At 39.8% G+C, this 17,160-nt stretch overlaps 1 protein-coding gene across 2 annotated transcripts; it reads right to left on the bottom strand.

The window, feature by feature from the left end:
* Positions 1-317: 317 nt before the first annotated feature.
* Positions 318-11,335, bottom strand: LOC130134359 (pre-mRNA-splicing factor ATP-dependent RNA helicase DEAH7-like). 2 transcript variants are annotated; one of them, XM_056312337.1, is made up of 17 exons: positions 11,054-11,335; positions 10,826-10,928; positions 9,925-10,143; positions 8,442-8,518; positions 7,401-7,617; positions 6,910-7,059; positions 6,661-6,806; positions 6,391-6,488; positions 6,075-6,183; positions 4,935-5,112; positions 4,567-4,824; positions 4,248-4,402; positions 2,967-3,038; positions 2,680-2,856; positions 2,412-2,473; positions 2,116-2,268; positions 318-2,039 (listed from the first exon to the last, which is right to left on the bottom strand). In XM_056312337.1, exons 1-17 carry the CDS (start codon positions 11,057-11,059, stop codon positions 440-442), a joined length of 3,780 nt encoding a protein of 1,259 aa, XP_056168312.1. In that variant the 5' UTR covers positions 11,060-11,335; the 3' UTR covers positions 318-439. The 2 variants fall into 2 exon arrangements, with proteins under 2 accessions (XP_056168312.1, XP_030459898.2); XM_030604038.2 differs by having other exon boundaries at positions 4,248-4,424; positions 4,595-4,824; positions 6,886-7,059; positions 11,054-11,334.
* Positions 11,336-17,160: the final 5,825 nt, after the last annotated feature.

Below are 17,160 nucleotides of genomic sequence, written 5' to 3'. Positions count from 1 at the left end.
CGTGCTCAATATGCAGTTAGCCTCGTGGAAAGAGAGTCACTTATATGTCAATGAATTAGAGTTATATTGACTAAGTAAGGAACTAACCTCGGTAAATTTAGAGGTATGCCAGTATAATAACTGAACGAGTGGGATTGCTTAGTTTGAATTCTTGATACAACTTCTCCCTCCTATTGAGTTCTTTGCAGTGATGAGGTGGTCCGTGATTAACCAAACTTGTGAAACTGCTCTTATCAGATCAGTGTTTCAGGTCATCATTTTCGACTGCGTGTCATTTTCCTTGCTCAAAAATAAAAAACTTACACTAGTGAACAGGGTTGACAGTATCGAAAATGAGAGTGCGGGCTCTTTTTTTGTGAAGGTATCCACCAAATTATTGGCTTTTCCGCTAACAATTACATGTTACACTATAATACTAAAGATACAACGCTATGCACAGTTATAGACCAAATTTCTTTGGTCTGAGGTAAGTAGAAGTACCCTGCTTCAACCCAGGCAACGAGACTCGCTGTTGTTGCTTCGCCCTCTTCTCCCTCTCTTTCGCCTTAATCTCTATCTCCGCATCCGCCTGCGATCTCTTCAGGTTCTCCATTTCTTCTTCCATGGCCGTCTTCTCTTCCTTATGCTTCTTCTTGTCCTCCAGCAGAGACGTATCCGAGTCCTTAACGGAGAAAAACATGGGACCCAGTTCGGCCAACCACTGCGGCTCCACAGCGGTGGCACATTGCATGTACTCTTTCGCTGTCAGAATCAGCTCGTGGTAGACCACGTACTCGGGCGTGTGTCCCATGCCATAGAGAGCGCTGCTCGGGTGCAAATGGCAGGGCATCCCAGTCCGACAATTCACGTATTCACCGACGCCCTTCAGTCTCGCTGCATTGTGGAAGTATGCAGAACAGATGGCCTTCCTAACGCCATCCGTGTTGGGCCTACTTGAAGTTAATGGGATTCGCAATATCTTGAGAATATCCAGCAGTTGAGACCTCACTTCTCGAGCCTTCCGCAAGCCCTTGACATGCAAAAAGTGATCATTACACCAATCCCCTCTGTACTGTTTACTTTTCCACTGCTCATAGACATTATACAGTGTTAAGTGGTCAGATTCCGGAACAAAAAATTTCTCCCTTGCAGCATCGCTCTCCTCTGCTCTATCTTTTGGCCGGAAAAATACAGACGGCACCGAGAGCATCGAGACAATGGTCAAAACCTCATCTAGGCAACCTAACTGATCGCCCATCAAGAGCATCTTTGCAAGAGGAGGATCCAATGGGAATTCCACCATTTTCCAACCAAGCTCCGTTAAGCCTCCAACATTGTTAAGTGCGCCTAAGACCCACAATTGGTACATAGAATTGAGAATGTTATCCTGTGGAGGTGGGTCCATAAAACCAAAATCTAGCAGGTTCTCCACTTTAAGGGACTTGAGCAATAAGACCACGTACCCAAGGTTGGTCCTCTGGATTTCTGGCACGGGACTGGGGAGCATTTCATCCAAATATGAACTCTCCGTGTAAAGTCGATAACATGTACCCGGTCCTGTTCTGCCTGCACGACCAGCACGCTGGTCTGCAGCAGCACGGCTGACTGGGAAAACTTGGAGTGCATCCATACCCATTTTGGGATTGTAGACTTTCATTTTAGCATAGCCTGTGTCAATGACGTAATATATTCCATCTAATGTCAAAGAAGTCTCCGCAATGTTGGTGGCCACGATGCACTTGCGAGCCCCCTCTTCAGCCTTTTGGAATATCTTTGCTTGCAAATCAGCCGGCAGTTGGGAGTATATGGGAAGAATCAAGAGCTTACCAATACCTTGCTTTGTGGAGGATACAAGCTGTTCCACGCGCTCCGCTAGAGCATAGCATGCTGCTTCAATTTCACCTTGGCCAGTCATGAAAATGAGAATGTCGCCCGGAGGACTGCTAATATGGATAGCCATAGCCTGCTTCACTGCAGCTTCGACATAATCTTCACATGGGGTTTTACTCCACAGGATGTTAACAGGAAATGTCCTTCCAGGTATGTGAAAAATAGGTACGCTGTAAACAATATAAATTAATTTAGTCCTGCATCAACATTCGCATTGCATAAGCTTCTGACAAATGTGATGATTACCTGCCAAAGAAGTTCGAGAATTTTTGTGCATTCAGAGTAGCAGATGTTACAATGAGCTTAAAATCGCGACGTCGAGCTACCACCTTTTTCAATATCCCAAAGAGAACATCAGTGTTCAGTGATCTCTCGTGTGCTTCATCCATCACGACAACCCTGAAACAAGTAAAAATAACAAAATGTAAGGCTCTGCTTGAAGAACCTGAGTCTGTGTAGGTTATTCTCCATGCATATACAAATCCACTCCAACCCAGTTTAACGAGAAGTAATATATCATAGTAGAGAAGACATTATCATACTGGTACTTTTCAAGGTCGGAATCTTTCAGTGTTTCATGGAAAAGCACTCCATCTGTCATGTACTGCAACACAGTAGTGACCACCAAAAACAATTATAAATGACGGAGCATAAAACCAAAACGAAAAGGCATAGATTATAATTTATCAGGGAACCAACAAAATTTGAGATATGTTCCAGACTAAATGCAACAACACTACTTCAGAAAAATCAGCATTAAAAAAATAGTATCCTAAAGAATTTGCTCTCGACAATCGAAAACAGTCTCACCTTGATTACTGTGTTTGGCCCAGTCACATCCTCAAAACGAATGGCATACCCCACTTTTTCACCTAAGTCAGTTTCCATCTCTTCACTCACTCTCTTTGCAACACTCATCGCTGCAACACGCCTTGGTTGGGTACAACCAACTATGCCATTCACAGTGTAGCCATCTTCATGCAGATACTGTCATGAGTAGTATATAAAAAGAATGAGGTCATAATTTATTCACTTTGCCCATAGATAACTAACAACAGATTTTCAGAAAAATTAATGACATTGATCATGAAGAACACCTGTGTTAGTTGAGTTGTTTTCCCTGAACCAGTCTCTCCCACAACAACCACCACCTGATTCTCACGGATAACCTATGTGATAAAATATATAGACACAATAAAAGCAAGGTTACAACAAAAACCCAAAAGAAGTCATGACATTTGTAAACCATATTGGAATAGGAAGAAGGCCTCTAGACAAGCGAAGGAAATCTAAGGATGCAAACAGAAAGCAGTAGAACATGTGATTGTCCCCACAATGCCTCTCTTGGGCAAATATGTTATAAAGGCTAAAACATAGTGGGCTTTATCTACCAAGAATGCAACAAAAATTGCGATTTGAAAGCAATTTTTTTGGGCCATACAACATTCACAGTAAGCTGATGAATATCTTCACAGAAAGAAAACTGTTAGTGATACCATTCTCTTTAACAAAGTGAACAAAGGCCCATTTCCCACAATGACCACCTCACCCTCTCGAAAAACCAACATGCCAGCACAACCAAGAAAGAGAAAAGGAAATGTAACCAATATTAATTTCGCAAACAATATTCCAGCTAAAATTGATATCCATCTCTTATCTCTATCATTCAACAACAGACTAGTTAAAGGTAATGTTAGCAGGATTGCATTCTTCATCAATCGACAATGTCAAAGTATACCCTCATTAGTATGATAAGTATATTGCATCGCCAAGAGATATAAAATCAAAAGCTAATCCTCATAAATTTAGTACCGATTGTTGTGCAAGGAAAAATAAGTCTTTCTTTTATTAAGTGAAACTTAAGTGATTCAATCCAGATTACTCTCATCTTTGCAAGAAGCTTTTCCATCAAATAGAGCAGAGATTCAGATGGTTTCGTTAGCTAACTCAAAGACCAAAGTTTTCTCATCTCATGTTCTTAATATTCTCATAATCCACTTATCTAATAATGGTTGGCCTATGTTTGTATTAAACGGAATCTTCTGTTAGATTCTATCGAAAACAAAAGCAATAGTAAAATGTAGTATTGTCCTTACAAACTGGCCTATAATAGCACATCCCAACTATTAGAGAGCCCGACAAAGCCATAATTGCAACAATTTATACTTCCCCAGCTTATATTTGTTCAAGTAAGCAAAGAAACTACAACCCTGGTCAAAGTTTGGGTCCTGATTCCAATATTATCCCCATGCCTCATTACCCAATACCAGCACTAAAAGAATACCTATGGCTAAAAACATACATAACCTAGACTCTTACAGGGCTACGAAATATTATGCAAAACTAACCACAATATATCGGAAAATTAAAAGTCTAACCTGCAATAACTCATCCCGCACTGAATATATGGGGAGATACTGCCTTTGCTGTGTAATAGTTTTTGACTTTGCAAATTTACTCACTGCTTCACCCATTTTCATGTGCTGTGCAAACTTTGCCTCTTCTTTAAAATCTACCTCGCCTTGTTCCCCCACTACAGTAGTATCAGCATCAATCTAGTTTTAGAAAAATCAGCTTTCAGGCAATGGGCATTACTACAGCAACTTTTATAAAGAAAAAAAAAACAGAGAGAGAGAGAGAGAGAGAGAGAGAGAGAGAGAGAGAGAGAGAGAGAGAGAGAGAGGAAGAGGAGAACACCTTCATTCAAACTTGCAAAACACATTACCTCGGCTTCTGATTTCTCAACACCAAGAATATCTCCTAGTTTTGAGCCAGCGAGCTCCCAAAAGCGTTGGCGCGATTTATTCATACTCTGTTTTTCATGAATCTCCCTGACCAGAGCAGAACCTTTTCTTGAGATTATAGCCATATCTGACGTCGGATCTTTGAGCGGCATTATAGGCTCAGCTTGTTTAGTAAACACTACTCTTCCATCCAAGAAAGGAGGTTTTGTATCTGCGATATAATACAACAATATCTTAGGCTAAGCCAGAGCAACCAATTATGGTTCTGCGGCAAATCACATCAGCTGTGCCACTGGGAGTTTAAGCCCACACTTATCTTACCATGTACAAGAAGAATAACCTTGCATTCTTCCTCCTCATCAAATTCATTCTGCACCTGTGTACCTCTAACAGCTCCTGATCTCAGGAGTTGTCGGTCTTCCCACTGAGCGTTATCAGCTGTAAGCTGTGATAATTTTCTGCTCTGAGCAAGGGTCATCTCAGTTCCATCCCTTCGAATCTGCAATTGAAGAAGCCAGATATCCTTATCAATAAGTATTAAGAAACACCAGGCATGGATTTCATCCATTTTCGAACTTGTAACCATATCAAGACTCAAATCATGCATGAACAAAACTTGGGATACAGAAGCTAATTGACTATCATTATCGTCCAAAGAAGCATATTACCCAATAAAGCAACACCATTTGAAGAAACTGAAGATTATTGATACAATGGCTCAAGTAATGCCGCTCTCAAGAAGCCACCACTCAGCATGCTTTTCTCACATGATGCAAGCCGATTAAAGACATACAAGTAGACTTACTTTTTTTTACACATGCATAAATGCAGAGGGGCTACGACACAGAATTTTGGACAAAAGTAACAATCAAGAGATTTTGGACAATATGGAATCAAACAAAGCATATAGTGTTTTCATGCAAACTCATGTCACAATAGATGAATCATGCAATCATGACCCAAAAAAAGCATCCAAGATAAAAAGCTTGACCAACACCAGACAGTGTTTGTCAGGTTCCTTAACTCATACATCATACAATGCAACATCATGATTTCAACTTTTGACAAAAGAAAAAAACGATGCCATCAAAGTGTACATACTCTGTATGCATTGGGAGGATTATCAATTGTAAAGTGTCAGTTTATTGAAGTTAAAGTAGCCAAGCAAACCACATATAAACAGAAGACTGTACAGTGGTCTGCCACGGGCTAATATTGAAGTGTAACATATTTACTGATCTTTAAATCGCCATAAGAGCCACTATACAATATCAGACTCATTACACTTTGGCACATTATCAAATAAATAGCGGCAGAGTATTGAGGAGCCCCAGCCATTGTGCAATCAGACAGAGTATTTTGTGAGCCATGTTAAACAAACATCCAAATTCAAAAAAACTTAACCAGTATCCAAACAAAAGAAAATGAAAAAAGGAAGAAAAAAAGGACCAAAACACTCACAAGCCTTTTTGCAAGATCCGCCTCTTTCTTTTGAAAAGAGGCCTCATCTCCAAGGAAAACTGACGAGCTATCACCATCAAACATAGTGCTACCTTCTTCTCTGTCGTACCTGTATGACAGAAATCGCCAACTTAAAGCTTCTTTCTAGGATTTATAATGCAACCAATCAAGACTGCAAAGAATTAAATAGAAGGGTAAAAATAAACTTCTGATGCCGGAGAAGTAAAGTCCACTCGGTCAGAGACGCACCAAATGATAGCTACTTAAATTTAACACTGAGCAATGACTGGAGAGTGGTGTCCATGTAACTAATTACCATGCACGGTCTGCATCGTACTCCATGTCCAAACGCATACTCTCAGAAATGTCATACTTATGTTCATCTGACAAGTCCATACTATCTGCTTCTCTATCCTGGAAGACGGAAAAAGATCGGAACAAATTAGAATCAACTAAGCTGATGGATAGCAAGAATAGCACTCTCTAGTTACATTAGATGCCTCACAAGAGCACTCAATAAACAAATGTTCCACAAGTCAAGAAAAGTTTAAGATTTACTCCTAAAAGAGCAAACGAGAAGAAGTACCTCGGTCGATTCTGAGTTTCCAGCAGAAAATATAAGTTCATGGGATCTTCCACTGTATCTAGAACTTGAAGACTTAAGCGACTCTCCAGAAGCACATATTAAATCATGTGAGGGAGAGACCTGGTCCCAAGGAGAGGCAGCAGAACCTTCAAAATAGGGACACAATAGTCTTATGAAAGGAGTAATAAACCTAAAAGGACATTTCAGATATTTGAAACAACATACAACTAGAATGGGGAGTATGACCACCTGTCCAAGGTGAAACTAATCTGGCATCAGGTGAGGCCCCAACGAACATCGGTGATGGTGAAGGCTGATGTTGCCCTCTAGAGCTAGAGTAACCATCCCGGCGTGGCGTGTCTTGCCATTGCCATCTCCCATCATCGCACTCAGATCTACCTGCAATATTTCCAGATTTCATGAAAATTCCAAAATTATGTTAGGATTATAGCTAGGGAGACAGACAATAAATCTTAGACACTTCAGTACACACTCAGAGAGATTCAAACATCAAATGATCATCAAATGCAAAATCGTTGACTTCCAAACTCATTTTTTGGAAAATAACCAAACAGGTTTAAATGGTAAGATCTTGAGATATTTGACCCTTGACAGTAAAAACAGCTGGCCCAAAAAGAGCTTCTACATGCATATTCAATTGGCAAAACTGCCACTTTCCTCATCTCTATTCAGTGGGAAAAAAAGCAGACATTGCAGAAACCTAGGAGAACAAAACATACCATGTGTCCTCTTGTCATCATATCTACTTCGTTTCTTTCCATAGTCTCCCCCGTAACTATGATGATATTGATCTTGTACTTCTCTTCTATGATATCTTTCTTCACCATCCATACTATACGTCTGTCTTGACCACCTAATTTCAATTCCATCATCTTTGGAATCCCGCCGCTCATGGCGATGGTTGCCTTCATCAAACCGGGGACTACCCCTACTACTCTGCAAGGTGAGAGTTAAAACCATACATAATATGAGGTTAAAATATCTCTATTTCTATAAAAGTATTCTCCATTTTCTACACTCTGATTTCTACACTGCAGATGGCAGGTTGTACATACAATGTACTTTCAAGATATTTTGTTATGTAAAGCAGTTTGTTCTTCTTAATAACTCTTAAGAAGAACAAAATGCCACGTCAACTTTTCTTAACTATTATCATTAATGAAATGAGAAAGGAAAAAATTGAAGCTAAATTTTCTTTTGTAAAATTAAGCTACAGAGATACATAGATGATGAAAAGAGCAGTTAAGAGTTGCACAAATGATAAAGTTACATCAATCTAAACTAAAAGCTAATTGTCGTTATAAACATCAACCCAAATGCAAACTATAAATAGGAGGACATGACAAGTAAACTGAGGTCCCAATAGACTTAAACCTTGCTCATAAATTGCTTACCTAAATAAGTTGTTTCAAAAAAACATTCCATGTGTTACAACCATCAATAAAACATCTACGAAAGAAATGACTGTCACTTGTTATTTAAAAAGATTCCATTGAGGATAAACATACCATAACTTTAACTTCAATGAATGCAAGAGAGGCTTATGTCATGTGGCACATTGAGAAACTAGATCAACAACACATAATTATGTAATGCCTAATTCACTAATATCTTCATCAAGATATGGAAAAAATAGTTCGGACTAACAAAGGCAGTAGATTAAATGAACGGGCATATGCGCCAATCATCAAGTTTGCAAGAAATTACTTGCATCAGCCAATCAGGATATAGCAAAGAAAAATTAAAAAGAAAACACTCACTTCTGAATGTATAAAATCACTTGACCGACGATTTTTGGGTGTAAAGCTCTCCCTTTTTGCACCATAGACAGCACTTTCTGCTCAAAGAAAAGAAGATGAAGATAAACACACAAAACTTCTTTGAACTAAAGGCGAAAAACGATTTAACAACTTTTACACCTATGGTCACAGGAGCTATTTGATAATTTTCATCCCAAAAGACAGCCTACAAAAGTCGAGATCTACTTCCAGTACCGACATTTCTAAGAATAATGAAACAAGGAGATTCCTCAACCAGTGGCATGATATTTCATATTTTTCTTCCAATGGATGCTAAAGTATTCAGAGAAAATGCTCCACTAATGATTACTATAAGATGTACGTGCTTTTTAGAAATAATAATAGCAAGCAAAACTCAACATTTTCCAACAAAAGTGTAGAATTGCCATGAACAGCAATTTGACCCAGGAAATGACAGACAGATTGTTACTTCAATCATAAAAACAAGTTTACAGAACGATTGACAAAGGTCACTTCCTAGGAAACTCAGACAAAGGTTATTGACCGTCATCTCCTTGAACCCCATGCTCAGCCTAAGGCAAAGGAAGATGCACCTAAGGCTAACGAGACTATGGGCACATCAGATCCATTGATTCCAACCAGTTTGAACAACTGGAGACCAGCTTTGATGATTGTCTGAGATCAACTTACTTCTACAAGTTATTCGCTATTATTAGTCTCGCCCAGCATATACACCTCAAATATAGCTATTTTGGCCATCTGCTGCTTCTCCTTTTTCCGGATAAAAAAAAGAAGGTACTAGAGCATGTAGTAGCAAATCCCCGCTCATGTATGTCTTCGTGCCTACATTCAGTTATTATTTTGCAAATAAGGCATCTATATCCCACTTCCAACCAAACACACTGAAGAGGTTCAAGGATTGGAAAAGTCCAGTTCTCCTTGGCACTGGGAATACTCCTACACAACGAGGGCTCTTTTGTGCCAGACTGATGACCCAAGAAAAAGCTAAACAAACATACTTGATGCTCAACAACATTGCAGATAATATGTTTTCAAACTTCCAACACATAGCCAAACATTGAACGCAGAATTACACAAAAAAATTCATGCATGTTACTCCATCTTGGGGGGATGTAATTTCGAGATACCCAATCATGATGCTATTAGCAAGAAAAGTAATCACTCAGAAAACAAAAACCACAAATTTCTATGAATATCATTATCACCTCAATTGAGTCTCTAAAAAAGTGGTGGAGTCAGTTCCTGCCCTGAGATTGAAAGCATATCTTCTATAAATATTACTGATCTAGTTGACTAACTGAAGCCGTTGTGCACATCAAATCAATGGCCTCTGAAAATACGAGGAACAATAAAAGGGCGAGCTTATCATTGAACAGACTGATTAATTATTTTCTAAACTAGTTGCAACTACTAATTCAACTCAAACAAATGCACATGAAAATGATTTAGGATATGTGCAAACCTCGATTAGAGTTTTCGCTTGCAGCTGTCTCGCGATACCTCCGATTAGTATTGCGAGCACCATTAACCATATCACTTTCCTCTTCATCTAATCTCGAGAACTCAGACTTCTCTTCCTCATGGATAGATGAAACAACAGAAGTAACTCTTTCTTCAGGAACCTTCAATCCATCATCAACCTTAGATCCTCCTCGCTTTGCATTTGCAAGAGCATCCAACCCTACCCATACATGAAGTTGTACGGTCACTTCACAAGTAATATAGACATTCACAGTTGATAATCATGATGAGACAGAACAGGGCCAAAACTATCACCAACTGGAGGAGCCAGACCACTAAAAGACAATCTTAATTATCAAAACAAACACATCATTAAAAATGACGTTGCCGAACTAACTCTTCGATCTTAGGAGCAAGTAGCTTCCTCCGGAGAATCACATCAAGAATTACATAGACGCACCTAAGCAATCATTCAACCAGCTCAGACTGCTCACAATTAGTAGCAGCTTAGTTTAATGGGGATGATCAAGCAGAGTACATTCTTTATTTGTAAGACAAGCTCTGGCTTTGCAAGAAACGAAATCCTTTTCCTTTCCTTCCTAAATTCACATACTTCAACCTCAGGTCTTATTTAGTTGCACTTAGTCACCCAAACAAATGTTTACCAAACACTTCTAAGGAGATGTCGCGCATACTTGACGGAATTTTACAATGATTCCCCCAGACCAGTCATGAACAGTACCATCTCAGCAGCATAAAATACATACATAAAAAGCATAGTTCAGTTATGATAGACCGGGAGAAAACTAGTATTCAAAGATGAAGCAGTTCCTGTAAGATATCGGTTCATGTCAGTGTGCGAGAGTTATTAATTCTTAAATTCACCGCAAAACTTATCTTACCCAACATCGATTTCCTCTCAGAGGGTCTAAAGACAACTCTCTCTTTCCCAGGAATACATAATCCAGCGACGCCACTGTTCTCCGATTCCAACGTATCCTTATCCTACACGAAAGCATCCAAACATCACAAACCCAGTACTACCCGAATACCAATTCATCATAAGATTAACACAAATGCAAGAACATAATGAAATCAACCGTGCACCCAAGCTGTTAAGCATCGCATACCTCCATCTCCACCGCTCAGAACCTGATACAGAAACGATCACGGCTGGAACGACGCGACGAGAAAGAAGCGGAGAGGGAAATACGAAGAGAAGACAGTTGCCCGCAGATACAGCACCAGGTGCTGCGGATTGGAGCAACGCGCGAACGCCGGCCGAGGTTGACGGCGACGGCGACGGCGAGAGAGAGAGAATCGATTATAGAAGCGTTGAAAGGATAGCACGAACTCCGGAGAAAGAGTCGCGGATTTTACAACGTGGGCTTGATGGGCTTTTATAGAAATGGGCCTCCCCGTTCACTCTTTAAGTAGCTTTTTTTTTTCTTTTTTTTTTTTGCGGTTTTCTTTCCTATCTTTTGAGATTCTAATTGTTAGACAAAAAAAAATTATATACTACGGAATTATACTTTATGATACGTTGTTTTTTTTTTCAGATAACGGGTCAAATAATTATTGAGAGGCAGAAGGAGTGTTAGGAGAATGGGAAGGCTCGTTGAATGCGATTACTAGGGAATTACTCATGAGATGAGAAGAAGTGAAATATAAAGAGATCGAATTAAAGAAATAAGAGCATGTTTGGGGGAGTTTTAGGAGAATGCCTTTGCATTTAGACGAAGGACTTCGACACAAGAACTTCACAAAATGCAAGTATTATTTAGTGATATACGTTAGCTTCAACAATATGTTCAACATCAGATTTCTGTTTTCACAAATATAGGAAATTGCAAAATGCGTTTGCCTGTGGAAGATTGTGTCGAAGGCGTCTTGCAGCGACGAAGTCGGAGGATGAGCGGAGCTAAAAGCGAAGTTCAATATCATCAATATATGTAGAATCATCTCTAGTTATGACAATATCATCAACATAAATTACAAGAACTATCCGACCAAATCTAGAAACAGGATAAAACATAGAATAATCTCCACTATATCTAACCAGTCCAAACTGGAGGACCACGTCAGTAAACCTCCCAAATCAGGCTTTGGGAGACTGCTTCAAACCATATAAAGATTTTTTCAAACGACAAACATGACCAGACTCCCCCTAAGCAAAAAAACCGGGTGGTTGCTCCATATACACCTCTTCATGTAAATCTCCATGAAGAAAGGCATTTTTAACATCAAGCTGAAAACGAGGCCAGCAAGCAGAAGCAGCCAAAGAAAGTAAAAGGCGAATAGAGGTGATCTTAGCCACTAGAGAGAAAGTATCACCATAATCGACCCCATAAACCTGTGTATAACCTTTAGCAACCAATCTAGCCTTGAGGCAAGCAAGAGAACCATCAGGATCAGGATTAACCTTGACAGTAAACACCCATTTACATCCATTGATAGTCTTCCCAGCAAGTAGAGGAACAAGATTCCAAGTCTGATCTAGTGCCAATAGTTCCTCCTCCATAGCTGTCCTCCAGACTAGACTAGATAATACTTTATCAACAGTTTTAGGAATAGGATGTGTATCAACGGTGACCAGACTAGCCAGAAAAGAGGTAGATAGACCGGAATAGGAGACAACTGTGCAATAGGGTGATGGGTACAACTACGAACTCCTTTGCGATGTGCAATATGAATATATCAAGGTCAGTATGTGACAGGCTTACCTCAGACTCAGAGGAAGAAGAAGACGAAATAGGCGGAGGTACCTCAGCACAGGGCTCCACATGTAGATGAAATGGTGGAGAATCCGAAATGGATTTTACAATAACATATATAAAGGATTCATTATCTTCTGTAGAGGGCCCCATTGGTTCATCAAAATAAAGAGTAGACTCAAAGAAGGAAACATATGAGGTGGTAAAATACTTACACAAAGAAGGACAATAACAACGGTAACCCTTCTGCGTATGAGAATACCCCACAAAAATGCATATAAGAGACCGAGGGTCTAGTTTGGAAAGCCCTAGACAATGCTCACGAATATAGTAGACACAACCAAATATACGAGGTGGTAAATGAAACAAGGATTCGAAAGGAAAAAGAAGAGAGTGCGGAGTTGCACCCTTAAAAACAGAGGATGACATGTAATTGATAAGATAACATGCAGTCATAACAGCATCCATCCAAAAGGATTTGTCTACCTTTATTTCAAACATCAATGATCGAACAACTTCTAACAAGTGGTGATTTTTCCTTTCAGCGACACCATTTGTTTTGGTGTATCCCAACCCAACAGGAAGATTGATGAAGGATGCCTCGTTGAGTCACGAATTCAGAAAAATGATTAGAAAAATATTCTTCGGCATTATCACTCAAAGAATATGAATAAGGACTGAAAATTGAGTACTACTTCGTTAACAAATGCACTAAACACAGAAAATAACTCAGGATTTTTCGTTAGATATAGCCAAGTGGCTCTTGAATTATCATTTACAAGAGTAACAAAGTACTTGAAACCCAACTTAGAAAAAGTAAGACACGAACCCCATACATCAAAATGAACACAAACAGCTGAGAAGCTTGTTTATTGACTCTTGGACGATAACTAATATGGTGCAATTTTCCAAACTGACATGACTCACACTCAAGACTAGATTAAGAATGAAACTGCGGACCTAACTTCTTTAATCTTTCCAAGGAGGGGTGGCCCAAATGACGATGGATCTAATGTGGGGAAGCCACAAAACAAGCAACACTGGTAGTATCATCAAACAAGTATAGCACCCCTGACACATGTCCTTTACTAGTCGTCTTCCTCATCTTCAAGTCCTGAAAAACACAGGAATTAGGTTAGAAAGTTACAGAACAATTATATGTTTTGGTAACATGACTAACAGACATAAGGTTAAACGGAATAAGAGATACATGACTGAAGATAAAGGTACAGAGGATGTAAGGGAACTGTGCCTATCTCCTTCACTGTGGATAGAGAACTATCAGCTAATGTAACATTGGACATAGACTCGTGAAAGTCAGAAAAGATACCTAAAAGTCCAATCATATAATCGGTAGCACCTTAATCAACGACCCAGGGGCAAGAGGCAGAAGAAAGACATGCTGTTGCATTACCTATCCGGACAACAGTAGCTGTGGAGGACTATGAAACCGGCTGAGACATCTGGAACTGATTGTACCTAGCAAATTCCTCCTCCATCATTCTGATCACCTTTCCTCCTTCAAAGGACTGCGAAGAGGTACCAAACTCTACTGCATTGGCTACATTAGCTGCAGCCTATTGAGGGGGCCTTCCATGAAGCTTATAACAGAATCTCTGAATGTGTCCAGGTAAACCACAGTAATGACAAGTCCGGACAAATCCGGTATTACCCCCAGTGTCACTAGTAGTGTTACTAGATGAGAGTGGTTGGCCTCTTCCAAAACCACGGCCACCACCACCACTTCGGCCACCACCACGATTTCCTTGGGCTGCCAAGGCTGAGCTATCACCTGTAGAGAATGCATCCTTAGATGGTTCACGTGAGACCCTCAAGACACGAGCGAACGTTTCAATGAGTGAAGTCACTTTATCTCCTCCAAGTATTTGGGAACGAACTGCATCATACTCTGGTCCTAGTCCCCCCAAAAAACCCATAACAGCTAATTGCTCTCGCTGCTCCTGCATCTTCTTCACATCAGAGCTAATGGGTAGCAGAGAATTAAGCTCCTCATACATCCGTTTAAAATTAGCAAAATACTGGGTAAGTGGCCGACCCTTTTGATCAGCCCTATAAAATTCCTGGGATACTTCATAAATCCTTGAAAATTTATTTTGTCCAGAATAAAGGACATTCAAGTATTCCCACAACTCCTTCACTGTATCAATATGTGTAACCAAATCCACAACTTGGGAATCCATGGAGTTCAACAATTGACCAAGAATTCTGGCATCCACAGTTTCCCAATTTGTATCAGAGGCAGATTTGTCACCTGTTAGATGATTCTGTTGCTCTCTCCCAGTCAATACTAGCAACACGATTTTCCTCCATTGCTGGAAATTGGTGACACCTTCTAACTTCTTCTCTGTCAAACGACTAGAGGATGCAGACACAACCTCAGCTACTACACCTTTATTCTCCACCATAACCCGATGTGTACCAATAGAACACAAGAATTTTCAGCACAATAATCATATTCAAATCCAACCAACCAGAATTCAATTCAACAAACTACCGCAATTTGTTTCAAACAGTCCAAATCTCCACAACACTTCAATCAAATTCATCTATTCCATCAAAACATACACCGAAACCGCAGATTACACTAAAAAAGAAACCACCTCATCCAACATCAATTTCAAGGTGAACGAGGTCGGTAGCTTAATCAAGCAGGCTGCTACGATTTTTTTTTTTTTTAGAATATAGAGAACAGCAAATACACAAATGAACCCTAGAGGACCAAGGAGCTTAGATCAGCAACCGCAGAGCTGAGATCAGCTCGCAGGGAGGGACACGAGTTCGACCAGCGTCAGATCTTGGCTGGTCGACATTAGGTCTGGGATGAACAAGACCACGCGACACCAGACGACACCGCCGACAAGGCTCACCGGCATCAGATCTGGACTCAACAGGGCTGGGCGATGACAAATTGGGCTGAACAACGCTCGCCAATGTCAGCTCTGATACCATGTAGAAATTGATATAGAACAAAAGAGGAGAGCGTAAAAAACCTATTAGGGTTTTCCACTCCTCACAATTTTTATATTAATTAAATAACGCTTAATGACCATAATAACCTTCTCACACTTTAACAAATATCATTATCACCTCAATTGAGTATCTAAAACAGTGGTGGAGTCAGTTCCTGCCCTGAGTTTGAAAGAATATCTTCTATAAAAATTACTAATCTAGTCAACAAACTGAAGTTGTCGTGCACGTCAAGTCAATGGCCTCTGAAAATACGCGCAGTAAAACAGCGAGCTTATCATTGAAACAGACTGATTGATTATTTTCTAAACTAGTTGCAACCACCAATTCAACTCAAATAAATGCACGTAAAAATCATTTAGGATATGTGCAAACCTGGATTAGAGTTTTCACTTGCAGCTGTCTCGCGATACCTCCGATTAGTATTGCGAGCACCATTAACCATATCACTTTCCTCTTCATCTAATCTCGAGAACTCAGACTTCTCTTCCTCATGGATAGATGAAACAACAGAAGTAACTCTTTCTTCAGGAACCTTCAATCCATCATCAACCTTAGATCCTCCTCGCTTTGCATTTGCAAGAACATCCAACCCTACCCATACATGAAGTTGTACGGTCACTTCACAAGTAATATAGACATTCACAGTTGATAATCATGGAGAGACAGAACAGAGCCAAAACTATCACCAACTGGAGGAGCCAGACCACTAAAAGACAATCTTATTATCAAAACAAAAACATCGTTAAAAATGACATTGCCGAACTAACTCTTCAATCTAAGACCAAGTAGCTTCCTCTGGAGACTCAAATCATGAATAACATAGACACACCTAAGCAATCATTCAATTAGCCCAGACTGCTCATAATTAGTAGCAGCTTAGTTTAATGGGGAAGATCAAGCAGAGTACATTCTATTTTTGTAAGACAAGCTCCAGCTTTGCAAGAAACAAAATCCTTTTCCTTTCCTTCCTAAAGACACAAACTTCAACCTCAGGTCTTACTTAGTTGCACTAAGTCACCCAAACAAATCTTTACTAAACACTTCTAAGGAGATGCCCAGCATACTTGAAGGAATGTAAAAATCATTCCCCAAGAGCAGACATGAGCAGTATTGTCTCAGCAGTATAAATTTCGCATTATAAATACATACATAAAAAGCTTAGTTCATTATGATAGACAGGGAGAAAACTAGTGCTCAACGATGAAGCAGTTCCTGTAAGATATCAGCTCACGACAGTGTGCGAGAGTTATTAATTCTTAAATGCACCGCAAAACTTATCTTACCCAACATCGATTTTCTCTCGGAGGGTCTAAAGACCACTCTCTCTTTCCCAGTAAAGCATAATCCAGCGACGCCACTCTTCTCCGATTCCAATGCATCCTTATCCTACACGAAAGCATCCAAACATCACAAACCCAGTACTACCCGAATACCAATTCATCATAAGATTAACACAAATGCAAGAACATAATGAAATCAACCGTGCACTCAAGCTGTAAAGCATCGCATACCTCCATCTCCACTGCTCAGAA

This window comes from Syzygium oleosum, unplaced genomic scaffold (assembly GCF_021117445.2).
Source record: "Syzygium oleosum isolate NSW1041296 unplaced genomic scaffold, Sole_v2.1 Sole_v2.06, whole genome shotgun sequence".
NCBI lineage: Eukaryota > Viridiplantae > Streptophyta > Magnoliopsida > Myrtales > Myrtaceae > Syzygium > Syzygium oleosum.
The sequence above is the reverse complement of the archived record's forward strand: the minus strand, read 5'-3'. Positions and strand labels throughout refer to the sequence as shown.

Coding starts and splice junctions, on each gene's coding strand:
- LOC130134359 (XM_030604038.2), bottom strand. Junction 10,144..10,825: donor TGAGAGGAAATCGATGTTGG/GTAAGATAAGTT, acceptor ATGTATGGGTAG/GGTTGGATGCTCTTGCAAAT. Junction 6,807..6,885: donor TCATACTCCCCATTCTAGTT/GTATGTTGTTTC, acceptor CCTATTTTGAAG/GTTCTGCTGCCTCTCCTTGG.